At 35.9% G+C, this 21,152-nt stretch overlaps 1 protein-coding gene across 2 annotated transcripts; it reads right to left on the reverse strand.

Annotated features, from left to right (window-relative positions):
• Positions 1-489: 489 nt before the first annotated feature.
• On the reverse strand, positions 490-20,421 carry LOC107026500 (putative methyltransferase NSUN6). Of its 2 annotated transcripts, XM_015227481.2 has the most exons (14): positions 20,312-20,421; positions 20,117-20,235; positions 19,197-19,348; positions 18,988-19,091; positions 17,255-17,402; positions 15,510-15,647; positions 13,998-14,060; positions 12,876-12,997; positions 9,073-9,274; positions 8,384-8,595; positions 3,737-3,837; positions 1,943-2,024; positions 1,785-1,846; positions 490-974 (listed from the first exon to the last, which is right to left on the reverse strand). In XM_015227481.2, the coding sequence occupies exons 1-14, from the start codon at positions 20,387-20,389 to the stop codon at positions 860-862; spliced, it is 1,698 nt and encodes a 565-aa protein (XP_015082967.1). In that variant the 5' UTR covers positions 20,390-20,421; the 3' UTR covers positions 490-859. The 2 variants fall into 2 exon arrangements, with proteins under 2 accessions (XP_015082967.1, XP_015082966.1); XM_015227480.2 differs by having other exon boundaries at positions 18,988-19,348.
• Positions 20,422-21,152: the final 731 nt, after the last annotated feature.

Below are 21,152 nucleotides of genomic sequence, written 5' to 3' on the forward strand. Positions count from 1 at the left end.
ACATATATTCTTAATATGTAATGTTAGATTAATTTATATGTTATTACATAACAAAATGTGTTCTACTATGATATATTTTACGAATTAAAGAATTATTTTTCTGACTAATTATCTATAGAATATGATCAGTCAATATGATACATTTAGGAATTGATTATTTGATTGATCACTCAATTTATAATAATTGATCATTTTATTCGTCTTCCAAAAAGTTTAACTAATTTTTGTCTAGTTAGCTTCTATAGTCATTTTAGCTTGAACCACATAGTTAATGACGTAAAAGTTATAGCTTTTAAGAAAATAAACGAAAAATAATACATGAATTAGTTTAGGATCCAACCCAATTTTCAACCGACAAAATCATTGATCAAAATTGGTAAAACATTTTTTTGCAATCATTGAGGTGTCATATGGAAATTATTGATGCTTTAGGGTTAAAGATAAAATTCAAACAGTAGTATCAGTACATGACTTGCGTGAACTCTAAAGTTAGGAAATGAGTCTGATTTAGGATATGTTTTCCTAAATAAATTCAAGTACTAAAAAAGACCAATGGAACATCACATACATGGCCTTCCAGAATCTAGGCTATGTAAATTGATACTCCAGCTAAATAAACAAATAATTAAAGAGAGATTAAAAATAAAATCAGTACAGGGGGTAAAATAAAATAAAATCATGACCAATATGCAAGGTTGAAATATCTTTAATACTCTATCGTACATTCACAGTTACATTAACTGATTCTGCAACCCATATTCCAGCATGTCATTGACAACAAGGAGAGGCCTGAACTAATATCATCGAAGATAATGTAATTTCATTGCCGAATCACCTGTTCCCAGACTTCGCGTCACATTCAGATGTTTTTGGGTCCAACACTGAACTTGGCTATGAAAAATCCTATTGTATCAAGGTCGGATGATGGATCAAATCTCTGAACAAGATCTTCTTCACCGGGCTTTAACCATTCCCTGGAGAATTTAGAAGCAAGAGAGATCAATACCGTCACTAGTGATTAATGCAACACTGGTACAGAAACAGCATCTAACAATGATGTTTATAGGAAGCACTTCTTAGAATGGAGATAAAAATACACTACTTTTTAAATAAATGTACATATTTTGCGAAAATTCTGTTTCTAGATTTGATCTCCTTCTGCCAATAGTCTTTGCAGTTAAAATTTAGAAAAATAGAGATAACTCAAAGGTTCTCTCTTGATCTTTTTGTTGTTAGCTTTTTATGGGCGTGCACACACTTCATTTATTTATTTTTTTGATAACTGTGGTGTCTGGGGCCACGTTGACTAATTCCACGGGATACCTGCTACCTCCCACCAACAAGTACCAAGTAACTACGTCTGCCAAAGGTAGGACAGATGGAAGAATACAGACAAATGTTGACAAATAGAAACTGTACGAAAGCAAGAAACAATTAGACACACTCTCCTATACTATCCAAAAATTTGAATTGTAACTCATCCTATACCATCAAGCTAAGGAAAGAGTGCCTCGCTCACAGAACCAAGACACCGATTTCTCCATTGACAGGACAAGTTCAAAAGAAATCGACCTTCAAGTTCATCATATTTGTTTTAGAAATTACTCAATAGACACTAACACGTCCATCTTATAAGAACATATGAAATCAACTGCAGAACGGAAAAAATAAGCTTAACATAGCTAAAGCACCTGTCACAGGTATAAACTATTTATTCAGCTTTTCAACACACAATTGACAAAAAGTTTTGCCAAGTAAATATTATGAAATCGCAAGATGCTTACTCAACAAATCCATCAGACAATTGACAACTACCAGTAAGGCCAGGTCCTCCAATTTTTGGATGCTGAAAGACATACAAGGGTTAGAAAAATATGTAAGACCAATGGCTAAGCTACAAAAAAATTTTCTTTTACATGAATATGCAAGCTTTTAAGCTAACCTGAGATGCCAAAGAGAGAAACTCATATTTGTCCAATGCATATCGAACCAATGCTTCATTCTCACCAGGGTTTATCGTACATCTGAAGTTGGAACAAGTACCATCAGTTGTTCATACTATTAAACATGACAAGGTATTGAAGTTGGAACAACTAACATCCATTGTCCATGCTATTAAACATATGACTAAGTATTGGAAGAGTCAGTCGACCAATCTGCTGAAACATGTGACCATCTCATGAAAAAGTTCAAGTTTTAGGAAAGAATACATTTCAATTTACTTAATTATATTATGTCTTAACACACTCCATAAAGTTTAACATAATTAAAACGTGTGACATTAAATGGTTGTCTTGAATACAGTGTTGTCAAAGGCGAAAACATTAAAAAGTATTCCAGGTCCATTGATCTTTAAGTGCAACGGAAATCGGAAATGTGGGCTTTAGTAAAGAAAAGGTGCAACAAGGAAAAAATAAAAATATATATATAGTGTTTCCTTAACAATTAATATATCTTTCTGCTAATCATATTATTGTTTAGTATCACTCTATTCAAGATAGAAATTATGCACAATGAGGAGCATGCCTTAGTGCCTTAAACTGAACCGCAGCCTAAGAGAAGTGAAGCGACGCGCCTAGCCTGAGCTTCAGGGCTTAAGCACGCCTAAAATGAGCCTTTGACAACACTACTTGAATAATGAGCAAAAGAATAGGAGGAATAGGGAGGTACTGCTGTCAGAAACTAAGAATGTCATTCACTAATACATGCAATACCACACTCAAGATTTCTCTAGATAATAAGAGTCTTCTCTTTTGGGGATGGAGGTATAGCAAGTGCACACGAACCCACTGAATTTTCTCCGGAGAGGAAAAAGAAGTAGCAACACAATCTGCATGTTCCGTTCACAGAGAATTTAGCTTCTAGTTAATAATCCATGGGATGACTATCACACAACTAGACATTCTTTCAATCTCTTCCATGCAGGATTCAGAAAGAAGAGCGAAAATTTTGTATTAGATTCATGCATCACATTCAGAATATCTGTGAATATGATTCCTTATATTATAACTTCTTCTGTCCTAATTATTAATTTGTACGATGAATTCCACACTTCAATGTCTCATTGAAATCTAGTCTGTGTTCATGTATTTAAAACTAGGACATAAGTCCACCTTAATGTCTCATTGAAATCTAGTCTGTGTTCATGTATTTCACACTAGGACACAAGTCCACCTTAATGTCTCATTGAAATATGGTATGTGCTCTGCATTTGAACATCAGGACATGAGTCCACATATTGGAAGGCATTTTGTGCAACAACTCCCACATGGATTTTGTATAAACAGCCATATCTAGAGTAAAGGAAAACTAAGAATCTTGTTATCCATATGCATTTGGATCACAGGCCACATCAATACTTTACAAAGCCACAATCTCCAACATGAAAGAATTAGGATCTGGTGCTAAGTCATTCATGGAACAAAGGAACAATGTTGAGAAGACTGCATAACAGGGAGTTAGACATTTGAACAATCTAAAAGGAGAGAAGTTAAGATTAAGATAAAGAGATGTTAGCTGGTATATAGGTCACTCAGTAAGAAAAAGGACAGATGGAATGATAATTCTGAATGAACAAAAGCAGTGATGAAAAAAATAAAAAAAAAATAAAAAAAAAATAAAATAAAAATAAAATTAAAAAAAAATAAAAAAAAATACAAATGTGCTATAATAATCTCAATAAGGAAATTTGTCTCAAGTTTTATTAAAGAAAGTCCAGATGCATGTTTGTACTTACGTGGAATAGACAATGACTCCACCTGGGCGAACAAGCTGGACAGCTTGGTCAAACATTCGTCTCTGATATTTGGCATTACTCCTCAAGGAATCAACTGTGTCCTGGATATAACAAAGAGAAACATCTTATAAATTAGTTGTCCTGCATATAACAATGGTATTCTCTTCTCAATTTTATTTTTTTTGAAAATGGTAATGGTGTATTCTTCAGATTAACAATGTACGAATATACACTTTAGAGTAGTTGTGTTGAAATATGAAGCATGAAATAGGAATAAACTTATTTTGATCAGAATCGATGTAGATGATCAGAACATCACCCCCCAACCCATCAGAAACCTCTGGACAAGCAAAAAAAACTTTCAGTTTCATTGTCAAATAGAAAATAGGATGTCAAAGAATATCTGCATGACATTGGATTAATGAATTTCTTACCTAAAGAAGGTATCACTGATCCACTTTCATGTCTAAATTGCTTGACACGATATCACATCCCAAGAAGATAAAAGGTTTGACGAGCTATTATTTGAGAGTTGCTCATCTTTTACGACTAATTATTCAGATAGACATGGAATATGAAAGGAAAGAGGGGAATTTAAAGGTACTAATCCACCCTTCATAAAATTTATGGAATGAATTTTCAACATTACTAATTTAAAAAAAAAATACGGGGAATGCATCATTTGAATTGGGTACTTCAACTTAGTCATCTTTTTACTGGGTATGCCTTTATTCTCTTTGATAAAATTCGACCTTTTTCCTATCGAAGAAAATGTAAACTTAAAATAAAACAAGGCATACCCAAACAAAATTTGATATATTAGGCATATACAAGAGGTAAAATTACGCTCTATGCCTATTAGGAGAAGAGACTGTTGTGATGGAAGTTGCGGAAATGAGGATGTTGCAATGGATGTGTGGGCATATTAGGAAACATAGGATTAGAAATGATGATAATCTGGACAAGGTGGGAGTAGTTTCAGTGGTCGACAAGATGTGGAAAGCTAGAATGAGATGGTTCGGGCACTTTGGGCATGTGAAGAGGAAATGCATGGATGCCCTAATACGGAGAGGCTGGCTATGGATGGTTTCAAGAGAGGTAGAGGTAAATGAAAGAAGTATTGGGGTCAGGTGATTAGAGTGGACATGCGCGATAGTAGCTTGCCAACGACATGACCTTAGATAGGAGGGTGTGGAGGAACTGAATTAGGTTAGTAGGTAGAATGTGTTGTCTTGTTGTTCGTTCATATTAGTAGTCATACTACTACAATGTAGTTTCTTGTCCTTCGATTTCAATTACTATTTGTTGAATCCTTCTACTTTGATTATCGTATTGTTTTGTTGTAGTTTTTGTTCAGCTACTAGTTGTTGCTTTGTATTATTTGTTGATTCTTGTACTTGATGTACCGCGGTTTCACGGTATTTTTAATGCTTTTTCCATAAGTTTAGTGCGTGTCCAAAAGCCTTTTTATATTGATTTTCATGTAAGTTTCTCCTTATTTGCAGGAAATCTGTCCAAAGATGAACGCGAAAGTTTTTAAGCGAGAAATGCAGTAGAGACCACCTAAGAAGCTTATGACGGTCCGTCGAGTCTGTGACGGTCCGTAGGTGGAATCGTAGTGAGGAGAGAAGCTGCTGAAGAAAGATGGGGAAGTCTGACCTAGGTGTGGGATTACGGAAGTCCATGACGGACCGTCATAGCCACGACGGTCCGTCCTGCTGGTTCGTCGTAATGATCAGAGAGTAGTCCCAGTACCCAAATCCCAAGAGTTAAAATATTATGGAACGGAGACCCTCGACGGACCGCCATGCTTGGAACGGTCCGTCATACCTGTTCGTTGAGGGTAATGAGTGTTTTAGAGGCATGCCATTCCTCACCCGTTGGTGGACATTATAGTGGTATCCGAACCACTCATAAGATATTACAATGTGGTTACTATTGGCCAACTATTCATCAAGATGCTCATGAGTTTGCCAAATCATGTGATAGATGCCAAAGAGATGGCGGCATTTCAAGAAAGCAAGAGCTCCCTCTAAACCCCATTCTTGTGATTGAGTTATTTGTTGTTTGGGGTATTGACTTTATGGGTCCTTTTGTGAGTTCTCATGGAATGAAGTATATTTTAGTGGCGATTGATTATGTATCTAAATAGGTGGAAGCTATCGCCCTCGCAAACAATGAAGGGAAGAGTGTCACTGCATTCTTGAAAAAGAATATATTCTCTCGATTTGGTACCCCAAGGGCAATTATTAGTGATAGGGGATCCCACTTTTGCAACAAATTGTTCAAGGGATTATTGGAGAAATATGGGGTTCGCCATAATGTGGCCACTCCTTACCATCCTCAAACTAGTGGGCAAGTTGAAGTGTCAAACAGGGAGATCAAACAGATATTGTCAAAAACAGTGAACGCTAGTAGAACGGATTGGTCAAGGAGGCTTGATGATGCTCTTTGGGCCTACCAGACAGCGTATAAGACTCCCATAGGTATGTCCCCGTACCAACTTGTATATGGGAAAGCTTGTCATCTTTCGGTTGAATTAGACCATAAAGCCATGTGGGCTATGAAGAAGTTGAAAATGGATTGGAACGAAGCTGCAGAACAACGGTTAACTAGGTTGAATGATCTCGATGAATATCGCCTGAAAGCTTATTAAAAGCTCAGCCCTCTACTAAGAAAAGATGAAGAAGTACCATGACCTAAAAATTGAAAAACGAGAGTTTATGGTTGGGAATTTGGTGTTTTTTATACAATTTTAGGTTGCGCTTGTTTCCGGGCAAGCTCAAGTCCAAATGGACTGGCCCTTACTTGATTACCCAACTATTCTCTCATGGAGCAGTTGAGTTGGAAACCAAGGAGAGTGTGCGGTTTAAGGTGAATGGACAATGAATAAAAATCTATTTCGGGCATGCTGAATCGGCGAATGAAGTGATCGAGGCATACCATCTTGATGAAGTCTGAGTAATCAAGTGTCTTCAGTCGTGCCGCGACGTTAAATCAGGCGCTAGTTGGGAGGCAACCCAATACGTATCCTCTAACCCAACTATAGTTTTCTTTCTAGTAATGGTAGCGTTTTCTACTAATGGGTTTTAAATTTGCAGGTAGCACATCACCAGGAAATTCTGCTGAAAATCACTCCGCAACATTCACTGACGGATACATCGACGGACCGTCACGCTTGCGACTGACCGTCGCATGAATCCGTCGTGCCAGGTACGTTTTTCATTTATTTTCAAAATTAGGGCATCCGCGAGGAACCCATGACGGACCGTCGCATCTGCGACGGACCGTCGTCGGGGACTCGTTGCGTCATTAACCAGCAACCCGACCCGACCCGGCTGGGGAATTTTAAAAGTTTCCAACCTTTTAAACTACCCACCCCTTCATTTAAACCGTTTTCTTTTCCTCTTTCTCCCATTTCCAACTTCCTGCCTTTCTCATCCTCTTCTCTGTCAACTGATCCACATCACTTCCCCAAATCCCAAAATCTCCTTTCTATTGGTCGGAGTTTCTATGGTTGATTCAACGAACAGGTATGACGGACCGTTCCAAGCACGGCGGTCCGTCGAGGGTCTCCGTTCCATAATAATTTAACTTCTTGGAGTTTGGGTACTGGGACAACTCTCTGATCATTACGACGAACCAGCAGGACGGACCGTCGTGGCTATGACGGTCCGTCATGAACTTCCGTAATCCCACACTAGGTCAGACTTCCCCATCTTCCTTCAGCAGCTTCTCTCCTCACTACGATGCCACCTACGGACCATCACAGACTCGACGGATCGTCATAAGCTCCGTAGGTTCTGTTACTTCCTTTTTTGGACTGCTTTGGACTATTTTTCCTTGAGCCGAGAAAATAGCCTCCCCAACTCTGAGGTAGGGGTAAGGTCTACGTAGACTCTAACCTCCCCAGACCCCACTTATGGGACTACACTGGTATGTTGTTGTATGTCTACTGGGAGAAAATGTTTACACCATGTAGCCCATATTTTTAGTTTATTACTCGGTTTAGCCCATATTTGTGTATAAGCACCTTTCAAGACTACTAAACACATTTTTTTTTACAAAGGAAAAAAAGAAGTCTATGAAGGTGTTTATACAAAAATATGGGTTGATATATCATGTATAATGTTTCCTAGGTATAATGTTGTATTGGGCTACATGGTGTGACATTTTATGTTGGGTTGTATCTTTTTGAAAACTTTCCCATACAAAATATCATTAAAAATCTTGTGTCTTTCCTGATCTCATCTTGTGGTTTCTCGTCATCTCCCACTTCCTTTCATAATCGTCTTCCACACTAACACCCATTCTCAATTACTAAACACAAGCAATAGTGCTCGTCTATTAAAAGAGAATAGCGTAAGCCAGTTTTCGCTCTATATATCATACAATAGTCCATAAAAAAACTGAGAGGAAAGATACACATCAACTTTTATCTTCTTTTTTCCATCTACTTTTATATGACTATCTCCATGCACCTTGTAACCATTCCTACATAAGCAGAACATGCTATTTCATCCAAATCCAATAAAAAGAAATGGTGGAGAAACTTTTAGCATAGCAAAAAGAGCATGAATACTAGTTTCAGAGAAGAAAAGAGGAGCAAGAATACTTGGAAATGAGACAATTCAGAAACTATCTTACCTCTCCAGCAAAGAGACGAGGTCTTAAACCTAATGCAGAGCAAGGAGCATCAAGCAGCACACGATCAAAGCTATTGGGAGAAAACCCTTTAGACTTTTCAACCCTCCCACCAGCAGTGTGATTCCTTCCTGGCCCATTTTTTAGTTGCCTAATACGTTTTCGTAATTCAGCTTTACTAGGGTACTGACCATCCTTCAGCTGCAAATCATTGACTGAGAGATTTGTTTAGTTACTCTAGTTAACTGGAACTTTCAGTAAACATTTTTAAACTGAATTTACAGAATATGATCTTGTAAAAATGTTCTTTAATTAAGAGCATCCTGATCTTGTACAAATGTTCTTGAATTAATATTACAAAATTTAACCAATAAATATCCGTTGTTTATTATACACACATGTAGATCAGTAGATGTAGAGCTGGCAATACTGACCACCAAAATATTATAACCCACCCACAAGATAATGGGTTAGGCATGGTCAACGCACATCAATCAAGTGGAATCACTAGTAGGGACGCTCCTTGTTTTATGAGATCCCAAAAAATAAACAAGTAGATGCCAAAACCTCTTGACAAGCTAAAAGAAACACCAAAAGATTGTTCTTTTTAAATAGATATACAACAAACAGAATACAACATTAATAACACATCACCGAACTGGAATAAAATTGGAAGTTTTCGAACTACTCACAATTCTTTTCGAATAGCAACTTTGCATCAAATCCATCTATACCAGAGGATAATAAATCTGGTGTTCGCGCATCCTCAGCACTGCATGTGTTAGGCAAACTATCAGATTCAGCTCCATGGCAAACAGACTTCAGTGCGTCAAGCTTATATGTAGTTATACAGCTTAAACCCATCTCAGCCGCTAATTTCTGAATTCCAAGCACCTGTATAATTGTAACACAATTAGATCTCTTCAAAGAAGTGGACCAGCAAAATTTGGCCCTCTTCTGTACAATTCAAAAATTGGAAGAAGGTTTGAATTCGGAGCTGGAGAAGTGCAAAAATTTACAGCTTCTTCTTAGACACAGGAATTTCTTTTTATGTACTTCAAAAGTTCTTTATTTACTAATTATGAAATGATGAGGTAAGAGTATTTGGAGCAGAAGGACTTTACCTAAAATGAATGCATTTTTAACCTCAAATACAAGCATTAGGTAGGCTTTCCTATCAATGCTGGAAGACTTTGGCAATAAGAGTTCTGTTAGGTAGTTTGAATATATATATCATACTTGGTTATGGAATGTAAAAGGTTCGCTGTAAGCAATTGTCAACACACATCTTAATGATATTTTTTTCTCGTGCCTATACTTTTTCTTTTGATATAAAGGTAACTATATATTCACAAAAACAAATTCATCATTCAAACAATGATGAGAGTAACCCACTTTAAAAAAACCCTCAATAATTTCTCTTATGCCATATTTCTCACATGATATCAGATCTTTGGTAAAAAAAACCTCGTGCGATAATCAGCGACGTCAGGGACAGTCACCAAGCATTCTTTTCTGGCGACCTCCACCTCAACTGAGGTAGAGACAACTGGTGATTCTGAACTGAGCCCACCCATTTCCAACAGTTCCGATAACCAGATTTACAGATCTGGTCATATTTTCACTTTCCAAACATTTGTCTCCAGTTCCATCGGCTTCTCTAGTTTCTCCTTTTACTGTGTGTGTTGCATGAATGAACAAGCTTTACTCTTCAGATTTATCGCAGGGCACTAGCAGTTTAAGCAACTCTTCGACGGGTTTTTAGACAGAACTGATACTGTTCCCTTCCAGAATATTGATTGTTTACTATTTTGTTTCCCCAGAACTCTCTTCAATCCAACCATGTCTGTCAGATTTCACATTTTAGTTCCAAATACACGGGATCGGGAATCCAAGTCTTATGATTACTTTGGAACCCTCAATGGGAAGTTCTATCTATTTAATTTGTGCTCCTTAGTGAGTTGTAGTGCAAGGTCATGTGTCCAAGATCACTAAACTAAAAAGGGAAGCCAGTGTGATGAGAAGGCCCGAGGTCAAAGGGGAAGGTTGATACTCGGTTGTTCAGTCATTTATGGCAATCTATTGATCGCAAGTTGATACCTTTAATTTGGGAGAAGGTTCGTACTTTATACATTAATTGCATATCACATTTCTTTTTCTTTTTTTGATGAAGAAAGGTAGTTCATTAACAAGCATCAAGCAGACGCATAATTACAGAATAGACAAAAGGCCTCACAGAGAAAATAAGCAAAAGTTGTTAGCTCCTTTACAATCTTCAAACTAGTATTAGAGAGCTAACAAAGTCGAGAAATTGTTTGGTGCTAAATAGCATATCTCGTTTCTATGATGTGATTCAGATGACTAACTTAAGGAAGCAGAAATTAGATGTCTTCTTATTTGGGATTGGTACAGACAGCCATTGAGGAATTTGAGAAGTTGATATCAGTCATTACTAGTGTTGAAAAACAACATTAATAACAAAGGAAATGTTTCTAGTTCTTACACTTATAGGACTTCCTTATTTATTTTTTTTGAGGAAGTTTATATTTTATAGACAAAATACACCAATAGCGTATTTAGTAGTAATTACATCAGGAGTTTACAGTAAGCAAAACCAAAAATCTCTATCATCTATATCCCTCCTAAACTATCTAGAAAATGAGTAATATCCTTTACCTTTTTGGGAGGACATAGAAGTTGCACCAAAAATAAAAGGTTATAAGACAATTCAACTTCAAACTCTAAAAGGAATGCTCTTGTTTTGAAAACATCTTTGGTTTCTTTCCTTCTATATTATCCAGCAGATGCAAACAAGGACAATATTCCATCCGTCGTTGTGGCCTGACATATTTCCTTCTCTATTCCAGCATGTTAGAGCTTCTGAGGTATGCCTTAGCATGGACTAACTGATACCCCTCAAGTTGAAAAACACTTACCACAGTTTCTCTGTCACTCTACAATGGATGAAGAGAAGAAATCTCTATTTCTCTTTCACAAAAAAAAACACCTTGGAACATAATTGCTTTCCCCTTTTCATTAGATTGTCCGAGTTAGTATTGCTTGCCTGGCTATCAACCAGGTGAAACAAGCAACCTTGTGAGGTACTCTAACTTTCCATATTTTCTTCCAAGGCCATGGTAAGAGCATTGCAGCTGGCCTATCAAGGTGTCTGTAAACTGATTTTACAGTGAAATTCCCATTATTGGCCCTCAACCAGTGTAGATTATCTTCATTATTGTGAAGGTTATTGGCCTGCTCCAGAGAATTCCAGAAATTTGTTAGGTTGTCTATCCCCCAGCCATTCAACCTTATCCTGAAAGAGAGATTCCATCTTTGGTTGTCCCTGACATTTGCTACTGTTGCCTCCTGTTGGTTCAGATTATAGATCACAGGGTACAATTGTTTTAAGGGGTATTGACCAACCCACACATCGTTTCAGAATGATGTCCTCCCTCCATTTCCTATTACAATTATTGAATTTCCCCACATTTTAGGCCACTGATTCCTGATTGCTCTCCACAGACCTACCCCATAAAGGTTTCTAACTTCCTTAGTGATCCATAAGTCTTCCGTTGTGTATCTGGATTCTGGATGCTATGGCATCTTTCCACAAACCTTGTTCCCCTGAGACAAACCTCCATAGCCACTTCAATAGGAGACTCTGATTCTGTACTTTGAGGTTCTTTATGCCCATTCCCCCTTCTTTTTTATCTTATATCGTTCCTACAGTGGATGGATTCTCTCAATCACTTTGCCTTGTCGCTATCTAGTCACATGCTGATCTCATCACCAACCATTGACTCCTCTGTTCTCGTATCTCAAACAATAAAAAATCATACATCTCAGTTTATGTAGAATCGAAGAGAAGTCGTTTTAAATATCTCAACCCCAAGTGTAGCGATTGTAAGAGGATTGGACACATCTGTGAACTATGATATTCTTTACATTGTCGACCATCCAAAAATGTTCATGTTGCTCAAACCATCACTGCAGGTAACCAGGGGCGCTTTCTTTATCTGAAGAGGAATATGAGTTCCTTCATTATGGGGGAAGTAAATTAACGTCTCCACAGATGTATAAAATATGCACCTAAATCACTCCATAAAAGCTAATTCTTCAACTACCAATCATAGGCTAGTAATACCTGGATTTCTCCAAGTCACCAAAGCAGCACCTGAACAAGTGTCATCTATAAAGGTGTATGTTATTGAATAAATTTGCTTCAAGTAAGGGATATGTCAGCTTACATGTCATTATTTCTATTACTCAAAGTAAAATGATACACTATTCTTAAGAAAATGCAACCAACGAGCAGATCAGACTTCCATGGTGCAAGTCTCAGCAATTTAAGGACACCTTTAACCCAGGTGACAACCATCCATGTAAAATCATTTCGATTAGCACCACGGAATCCAAAATACTGTGAAGTTAAAGATGTCCAAGTATTATAGACGATAATACACTTATAATCACCTGCCAAGTTCAGAAGGTGCACCTTATTATGAGATCTGTCAACAGCAACAACCTCCCCTTTGTCCTTCATAAGGCTTGCTATTGCTGTGGTTTTCCCCCCTGGAGCTGCACACATGTCTAATATTCTCTCTCCTGGTTGAGGATCTAGAACAATTTGTTGGAAGAAGAAACATGTCATTGGAAATGAGAAAAATACTCACTTAACCAAGCTATTTTTTGCAGAAGTTACATGATAGGTTGTATTAGAGTGTTGAGAATAGACAAAAGAAGAAGAAACTTCGTGCATAGAAAGAAAGGGGAATACATCTTCAAGTTATCACAAATGCAGGATTTAGAGCAAGTTACCTTATTACAAAACCAAAATTCCATTTTCCACACCATAAAATGTATTAGGCTATAGACTGAGATATCCAGCAAAAACTATAGCTTAATCACCATAGTCAGAACATAATGTGCATTTGCTAGCAAGTGCCAGCACATGCAATACTTTATCGACACTCAGTAGTTACTCTCGAGTGGTCTTGTTAAAGCTGATGTTTAAGTTGGACAGCATCGCTCAAGATCAATGATAGCCATGTATAGTAGAATTTACAAGAGCAAAAAACAGGTTAATACAAGGGATGGTGAAGTTTGTTAGGGCATTATAGAAGTTTGTTAGGGCATTATACTGATATCAGAATCAAAGAAAGCAAGTATCAAGTCAAGGAGATAAAACTGATGCAGCATCACCATGGATCAGAGTTGAGAGATATAAATTGTACGAAGACGTCTGTATTTCGCTTTACTTTTTAGAGGATTAAATCTTATTCTCAGAGAAAGTAATCTTAAGAGTTCATCTTTCAGAGGAAAGTGGAAATAGCATATCCATTTAATCAATTTACCAATTCCATCATTTGATCTTAACGCATAATAATCAACCAAATCAATTGTTTACCATTCCTCTTCAAATTTGAACTGGCACTTAAAACTAATGTGAACTCATTGTTCTTACAATACGAATACTTCAAACTTGCAGCATATAGTCAGTAACCAAGAAACAAAGTTCAAAATGCATGAGTTACCATAAGAATATATAGTGTGCATATAATGTAATGATATAGACTCACTGTTATACAAAAGAAAATGCCTGAGAAATTGGGCATACCTAAGGCATGTGCAGTTATTATGCTTGGAAGGTTCTGAAGAAAAATCTCGCCCTCAAGCAAATCTGAAAGCAAGATATTATAATCAATCTCACAACTGCAAAAAGAAGTTGCTATTTACAGAAAATCCAAAATCACTTGAAAGTATATTCCTGTGTATAATGTTTCCTTCTTTTTTTCTTTTCATATTCAGAAAACCACTGTGCAAAAAGACAATAGGCAACACTGACAAAATCACTCATGGAGATGACAAGTGTACGAAGTGTTTCCTTTGTCATAAATAAAGATACTTTTAACGATCAGAAAAGACCTGTTAAGTACACTGATAACAACAAAGGTATGGCTCATTCCTTCTGCATCCCTCACAGCTCTAGACTACTAAAACATTCCATTTTTTTTATACAAGGGAAGTGGCAATAGAATCTACCCAAAAACTAACTGCAGGAAGCTAGTGATTTGCAATATTGTCGGACTCTAACCAATTGAGTTGAAAATTTGCAAATATGGTATCCCTCCAAAGAGCCTACCTTCTTAAAGTGACCAAATCTTGAAATGGAAACTTATATTGTTTAGTGACTGTGAGTTTGTGACCAGAAATCATCATGTACACTGCTTTTTGACAACTAATGGGACCAATTCACCCCTTCTCCATTCTCAGGAAAATAAATAAGCAACTGACTATCATGATAAACACATTTAGAGAGAGCTTGGAAGGGTCTCTAACGGCAAAATATCATTCATGTAAAATCAATCCTGGGTCTAACCAGAAATTTGGTTTTAATTTGCCTTCCAAGATGTGGCCAGAAAATTTCTCCACAATCTTATTACTGCAATTTAGAAAGGCAAAAAAATTAAAGCTTCTAATACAAAATTAGTAAAATCACACGGAAATAAACTCTATTTTTTCTAACCTCCATGATAAATGGATGACATCTAATCAGTCATCACAAAGGAGGTTCATCAACTTTTACTATACTCTAAAAAGTAAAATCTATGCACCAAACTAACAAAAGACCGCCATATTGGCATACTATACTTCTGTTCTTTCTGATTCTCATAGACATCTTACATCACTTCTGTCATCGTGAACTTGAGTATGTTAAAGTTCCTCATTTCCAGTTCAGAACCATGACTTAGACTAAAAATATCAGCTAAAAGAGTAAATGCGCCACAGCAATCCTCGACAGGGATGAGAAACAGAATTGAAATTGAAACAGTTACCCAAAGAAAAAAGGTAAACCCTTTTTTATCAAGTAAGAAATAATTTCATTCATGATGGGGGAAAATCCCATATATAGGAAGGCAGAGATACTCCAGTCAGACCAGAAGTAAGTAGCAAGTTAAAAAATGCTGGACTGTAGATATTCTTTAAAACTAGAAGGTAACAACACTTATTAAGTTGAAGCAGATTCTCATCATCAAGTGTGACAAACCAGAGTATGCCATAAAGATTTATGCACATAATATCCTGTAAATGATTTCAAAAAATACTGAAGAAGGCGAGAAACTTATACCATAAAAGGAGGGTAGTCTGTATACTCTTTCCTTCATATCCACCGCAACCCCCTCAGTAACACGAAACATCCCAGCTCTTGACATCATTGCTGTTGCTTGGCCAATGTAGAAGCCATCTCTTTCAAAATAATAAGGATCTAATCGAAACTGAGATTAGTCACTCAATTGACTGGATGGATGTCATACAACTTTAAAATAATAAAAAGATGCCATAGATTTTATATACTGCAAAATTTGATTGTGTATGAGAGAAGACAACATTTCAACAAATCAAGCAGATCTGGAGTATATTTCAGAAAGACCATAGCATACCTTTTCTGCAAGTAATAAATAAAAAAGAATATAGCAAACTTGTATACACAAAATCAGACTAGATGAAAAATTATCTTGGTATTTAACCATAAAAATGCAGTATGTCCCACCATAATCATCTGAGAAGGATGATATTTCTGAAAACATTAAAAACCTTCCAGATTACATTGGTGTGAGATGAAGCTAATAGTTCAAATATCTTACCGCAAAACTAGATTTTCATTTGCAAGAAATTCGCCAAAATAAGGAGTCAATGACTATCACATTAAGGAGATTCTCATTCATTGAGAAATAACTATCTGAATTTTGTGCATTAAGCGCATACCGTCATCCCAGAAAATGAAACATTTTCTGCATCAACCCAACTGGCTTACACCCAGTTCTAACTCTAGTTGGAAACCAACTGGCTTACCAAGTAGACAAAATCAATTGGGCTACATCTAAAAAGGGGGAATACACAGTCCAGGAAAGTTATAATCTAATAAGTTCACAGGGTGGAATTCTGGAGGATTGGCCATGGAAGCATTTCTGGACTCTGGAGGACCAGGATACCAATCAAACTTACATGCTTAGCCTGGGCAGCTCTCAATAATGCTTACTTGACACTAGATAATCTTAGCAGAAGGAAAATTACTCTAGTAAGCAGATGTTATATATGCAAACAAGAATTTTGAGAGTGTAAGCCGCCTATTCACGCACTGCCCTATCACAACGATATTTTGAACTTCTTCTTATCTTTATATGGCCTTTCCTGGAGTATGCCCAGGTCGATGAAGGAGTCCTGCATCAGCTGAATCTCTTGGAGAGTTGACAAAGCCATCAAAAAAGTCTGGAGGATGATCCCAGCAATCCATTATTGGGTTATCTGGAATGAAAGGAATTGCAGATACTTTGATGGAATTTCAATTCCGACCCACTCTCTAAAGATTAAGTGTTAAGTTTATCTGTTCAGTTGGAATTTTCTTTCACTTGTCAATAGTGTTGACATGTTTTTGGATTTTGTTAGCTCCTTAGCTTTAGCTTAGGCTACTTGTACTAGTGCTGAAATTCATTTATTTTTTGCCCTTCTGTACTAAAGCTAACTGGTCACACCTTTTGTAACTTGACATCTTCCTGATGCCCATTCAATAATAAGCTTTAACCTTATTAAAAAACTACAAGTTGATGCAGATGTTACCCATACAAAATCATTAATTAACTGATGCACTGTCATATATGGGCAAAAGTGAAAATGAGGAAACACCAAAAGCATGACCAAAATGTATACTGCAGTTACACGTACATGTCAAGTTTATGTCAAAGAAATAGTAAGTTCCTCAGCAAACTTTTCCACAGAGGAACACATTAATGCCTTTGGGGTCAAATCAGTATAAGAATTCAGAAAGTACCCTTTATTGGATATGAAAAGGTGCTAAACAAGAAGTTAGTTTACCTTCCTGTGATCCTTGTAGAACAGTCCCGCGTGTCATTGCAACACCCCATCCACCATCTGGACCATACTGTTCCACAGCAACTGAAACTGCAACTGCATCACCTCTTTCAACATGAGCACTGCATGCCAAAACACCAGGCACATACACCTGGGAAATATGACGAGTAGATGGTAAGATTGTGTCAGGTACTAATTTGTAATTTAACAAAAGCACATGCACTCTTTACAAGAAATTTCTAGCAAATCAAAGAAGAAAATCTCCCGGTGTTCCAATGCCATTGTTTTGGTAATTGCCAACTTGCAGGAACATGCGTCTCCTGTTGGTATATTTGTGCCCCTATAGACAAAAAAACTTATGCATAATATCAAGTGATATTGAAGGTCAAGATGTCACTAATCTTGACAAAGGTATGAACCTATTACATAGCTCCAGATAAAATGTGCATAGATGGAGAAGAAGGGTAAGTACTACTTGAAGTACCAGTCAAAATTTACACCCCTGAATAAGACAGTATAAATTAAGAGAAGAACAAATTGTCGAATATGATACTCACATGATTGCATAACCTTAATTCTTAGAAGTCCTCCAATTTATGCAACAGTACATTTCCTTCTTCTATTATGATTTTTTTTTCTATTTTTCCTTCTTCTTTGTAAGTTCTTTTCCAGTGCACTTTCAGAAAATACTTCCAAATAGAACTAGAGATGGAATTCAAAAACTTAAACAGCTCCGCTGAAAGCACCGTCACTGGTTCAACGGGAAGGTCAACTAATGATTGATGGATCACTCCCTCCCTATGCATCTCTTAATAACTCTTTCCACTAATCCGTTGTTACTGATTCATTCAAGCCATAGACTTTAGACTCTCAATTTCTTTGTCTTATTAGCTCAGGTTTTGGGCTATAATGTTGCTGAAAACAAAGGTATATATGTTGTCTGGAAAACAGTCAAGTGTTTTAACATAATAGAGAAGATAATAGGTAAGGATGTACAACACTTACACTTTGTTTGGATCATTGTTACCCATTTTTTCATAATGTATTGTATTGTATTGTACTCTATTGTTCTGTATTGTATGTAGATACAATGTTTGGCTAGACTGTATTGTTTGTTGTTGTTTAATAATATTTTAATTGTTTGGTTTGATCTATTGTATTGTATTGTAATTTATAAATTTACTAAAATATCCTAATTATTCTAGGTAAGTAGGTTTGACTAAATTTAAATAATTAAGATAAAGGGTAAAATAGTATTTTGAAATATTATGTAAATATATAATTGGAAAAAGAAATTAAGTAATAATTAGAACACACCAAATTGGTTGTTCCATAAAATAGGGTTTTTCATTGTTACGTAACAACGAAATTTAACAATACAATACAATACATTTTAAGTAATAATCAAAACAAATATTGTAGGCATAGTAACGATACAATACAATACAATGGACAACAATGATCCAAACATAGTGTTAGACACTCTCATATATCAAGATCAGCATCATGAATTTGCATGCACGTACTTAAGTAGCAATATAGACAACTACATACACAACACATCACATGGTAAAAGTTAGAAATATCATCATGATTTGGCATTTTTCCTCCTATCTGCAGGTTGAAATATACCTAGTATCTACATTACACGGGAGAAAGACGATGAACTTCTCCATTCAACTCAAAGTGAATTCCTATAGCTAACTAGGTTTATATAGGTCTGAATAATTACTCACTTGGGCACCACGAAGAACTGCCTCTGCGCACTTTCGGCTCACAATTACCTCCTTAAGAGGTTTGCCTTCATTGTCCCCATAATGAATTGCATGCGGTCCTGAACCTTTAACAAAAACCACATAATCCAAGCCAGGAAATTGACACTTTGAGATACTTTTGATGGCCTTAAGAGATTCTACACTTCCAGTGCATTTTAAGGTTGCCTTACAACAGTTATCTGGCTCCCATGTGGTAGAAGATTCTTGAACTGCAACATCGTGCATTCCTCTTTCCTTAAAAATTTCCAAAAGCTTCTCAATAACAGCATCACTTGTTGATTTGAGCGTATTCACACGGATACAAGAGTAACATGATGGGCGCCTAAGAAAAGCATTACCATTTGAATGTTAGAAGGAAACATATACAATAACAACATACCACCGAAATCCCACATGAAGGAAACATCTACAACATAAAGGAAATATCAGGGACACTTTTCGTGCCTGCAGTTAAGGCGTTCAAATATAACAAACAAAGCAAAGAAACATGTTTATATATACAGTTGGAAACAAGAAGAAATCGTAAACAAAAGGGGGAGTACTTATTTTATTAACGGTGATAGAAACACTCTGTTCAACTTTCTGTACCAAGATGATATTGACAAAAGTAAAATAGTCTAAACTTGTATAGATTGTGAAAGATTGCAACAAGTCTATAACATGAAACAACACAGTAGAAAACTTCTTTGTGCTAATACAATGAATTTTTATCACAAATTTGAATTTAACAACAGCTATACTCTCCAACTTTCCTTACAAGCATCTTCTACTCTGAATCCACATGAATAACGAATATAATTACTAATATTCCTTTACTATTAATCTCTTATTTATCTCAACCTCATTTTGCCAAAATTTCTTAGCATTAGATTTGTAATACTGAATACCAGGACCTACAAACACAGATATTGAGCTCAGCTCTATTACATCAAATCTAAGAACTTCTTATCAATTCAAAGTAGAACTCAACTACTAAATTTAAAGTAAAAGTTATCTAACAAATACATAACAATAGAAAACGTGTAAAGTGGAAATGACAGATTGCAAAATGGTAGTAATACGTATAAGGTAGATGAGGCAAATAGCATACGTGAGAGCAGTTGAAATCCGAGAGAAATGATCAGCTCCGTAAGCTTTGATGAAGTATTCTTCAACCATAGGGTTCCATTTCAAAGTTGGACTGTAATGGTAACGCGTTGATTGATCCATCTGTACACAATATCAGCATAAACCGTTTAAACTGTGTGATTACGGCAGAGACAGAGAGAGAAGAGAGTTTTGTTACCTGAGAAATGGAAGTGTTGCTGTGGAGAGTGAAGAAGATTCTACGAATGGCTTTGATGAAGTCCCTCCCTTTCAGCATTCATTCAATTTACAGGCGGAGGAGGGGGGAAGAGTTTTCCAAAGCATTGCGATGTTTATATACAAACCCGAAACCAGTATTCTCGGGTCATCAATTACCCCAGGAAAGATAAAAAAGGAACTCGGGTCATGTTCAAGCACAAACTGCATGTATTTAATTTTTGGGAACTTACATAAATATACTATAAATAAAAAAAATATTTACCATTTATATCATTAACATTTTATTTCACTTGATCACTTTATTAATATATTTATAATACAGTTTTAATACATACTACAAAGAACAATTTATTATTAACATATAATTCAAGTTTTATTGATAGAAAATTAATTTATCACACATTTTAATACATTTATAGTACAATGAGTCAATTTCTTACTAAACAAACAAAATATATTTTTAAAAATAGTATTGCATACTTAATACACTTTTAATACATATTACATATTTAATATAGTATTGTTATATGTTGCTATAAATGGTAATAAATAAAAAGTATCGTTAAAATCAATAATTATTTATTAAAAAACTCCCATTCAAGTAATTTTTTCTTTATGATTTTGAGAACCAAAAAAAATAGGCCTTAATGAATGGTTAATGTTTTATCTTGGTTCTTAATATATTTTATTGTATAAGAATAGTCCTTAATGTATAACGAAGATGTTTATTTTGATCTTTAGTATATTATAGTTCTTAATGTATGATAGAAGGTGTTATTTTGGTCCTTTATCTTCAACCTAATATATTTATTTTTTTTTTT

The sequence above is a fragment of the Solanum pennellii genome, chromosome 7 (assembly GCF_001406875.1).
Source record: "Solanum pennellii chromosome 7, SPENNV200".
In the NCBI taxonomy this organism is placed as follows: Eukaryota; Viridiplantae; Streptophyta; class Magnoliopsida; order Solanales; family Solanaceae; genus Solanum; species Solanum pennellii.

Coding starts and splice junctions, on each gene's coding strand:
- LOC107026500 (XM_015227480.2), bottom strand. CDS start 20,389: ATGCTGAAAGGGAGGGACTTCATCAAAGCCATTCGTAGAATCTTCTTC. Junction 19,349..20,116: donor CGGATTTCAACTGCTCTCAC/GTATGCTATTTG, acceptor TGCTTTTCTTAG/GCGCCCATCATGTTACTCTT. Junction 12,998..13,997: donor AATAACTGCACATGCCTTAG/GTATGCCCAATT, acceptor AAATTGTTCTAG/ATCCTCAACCAGGAGAGAGA.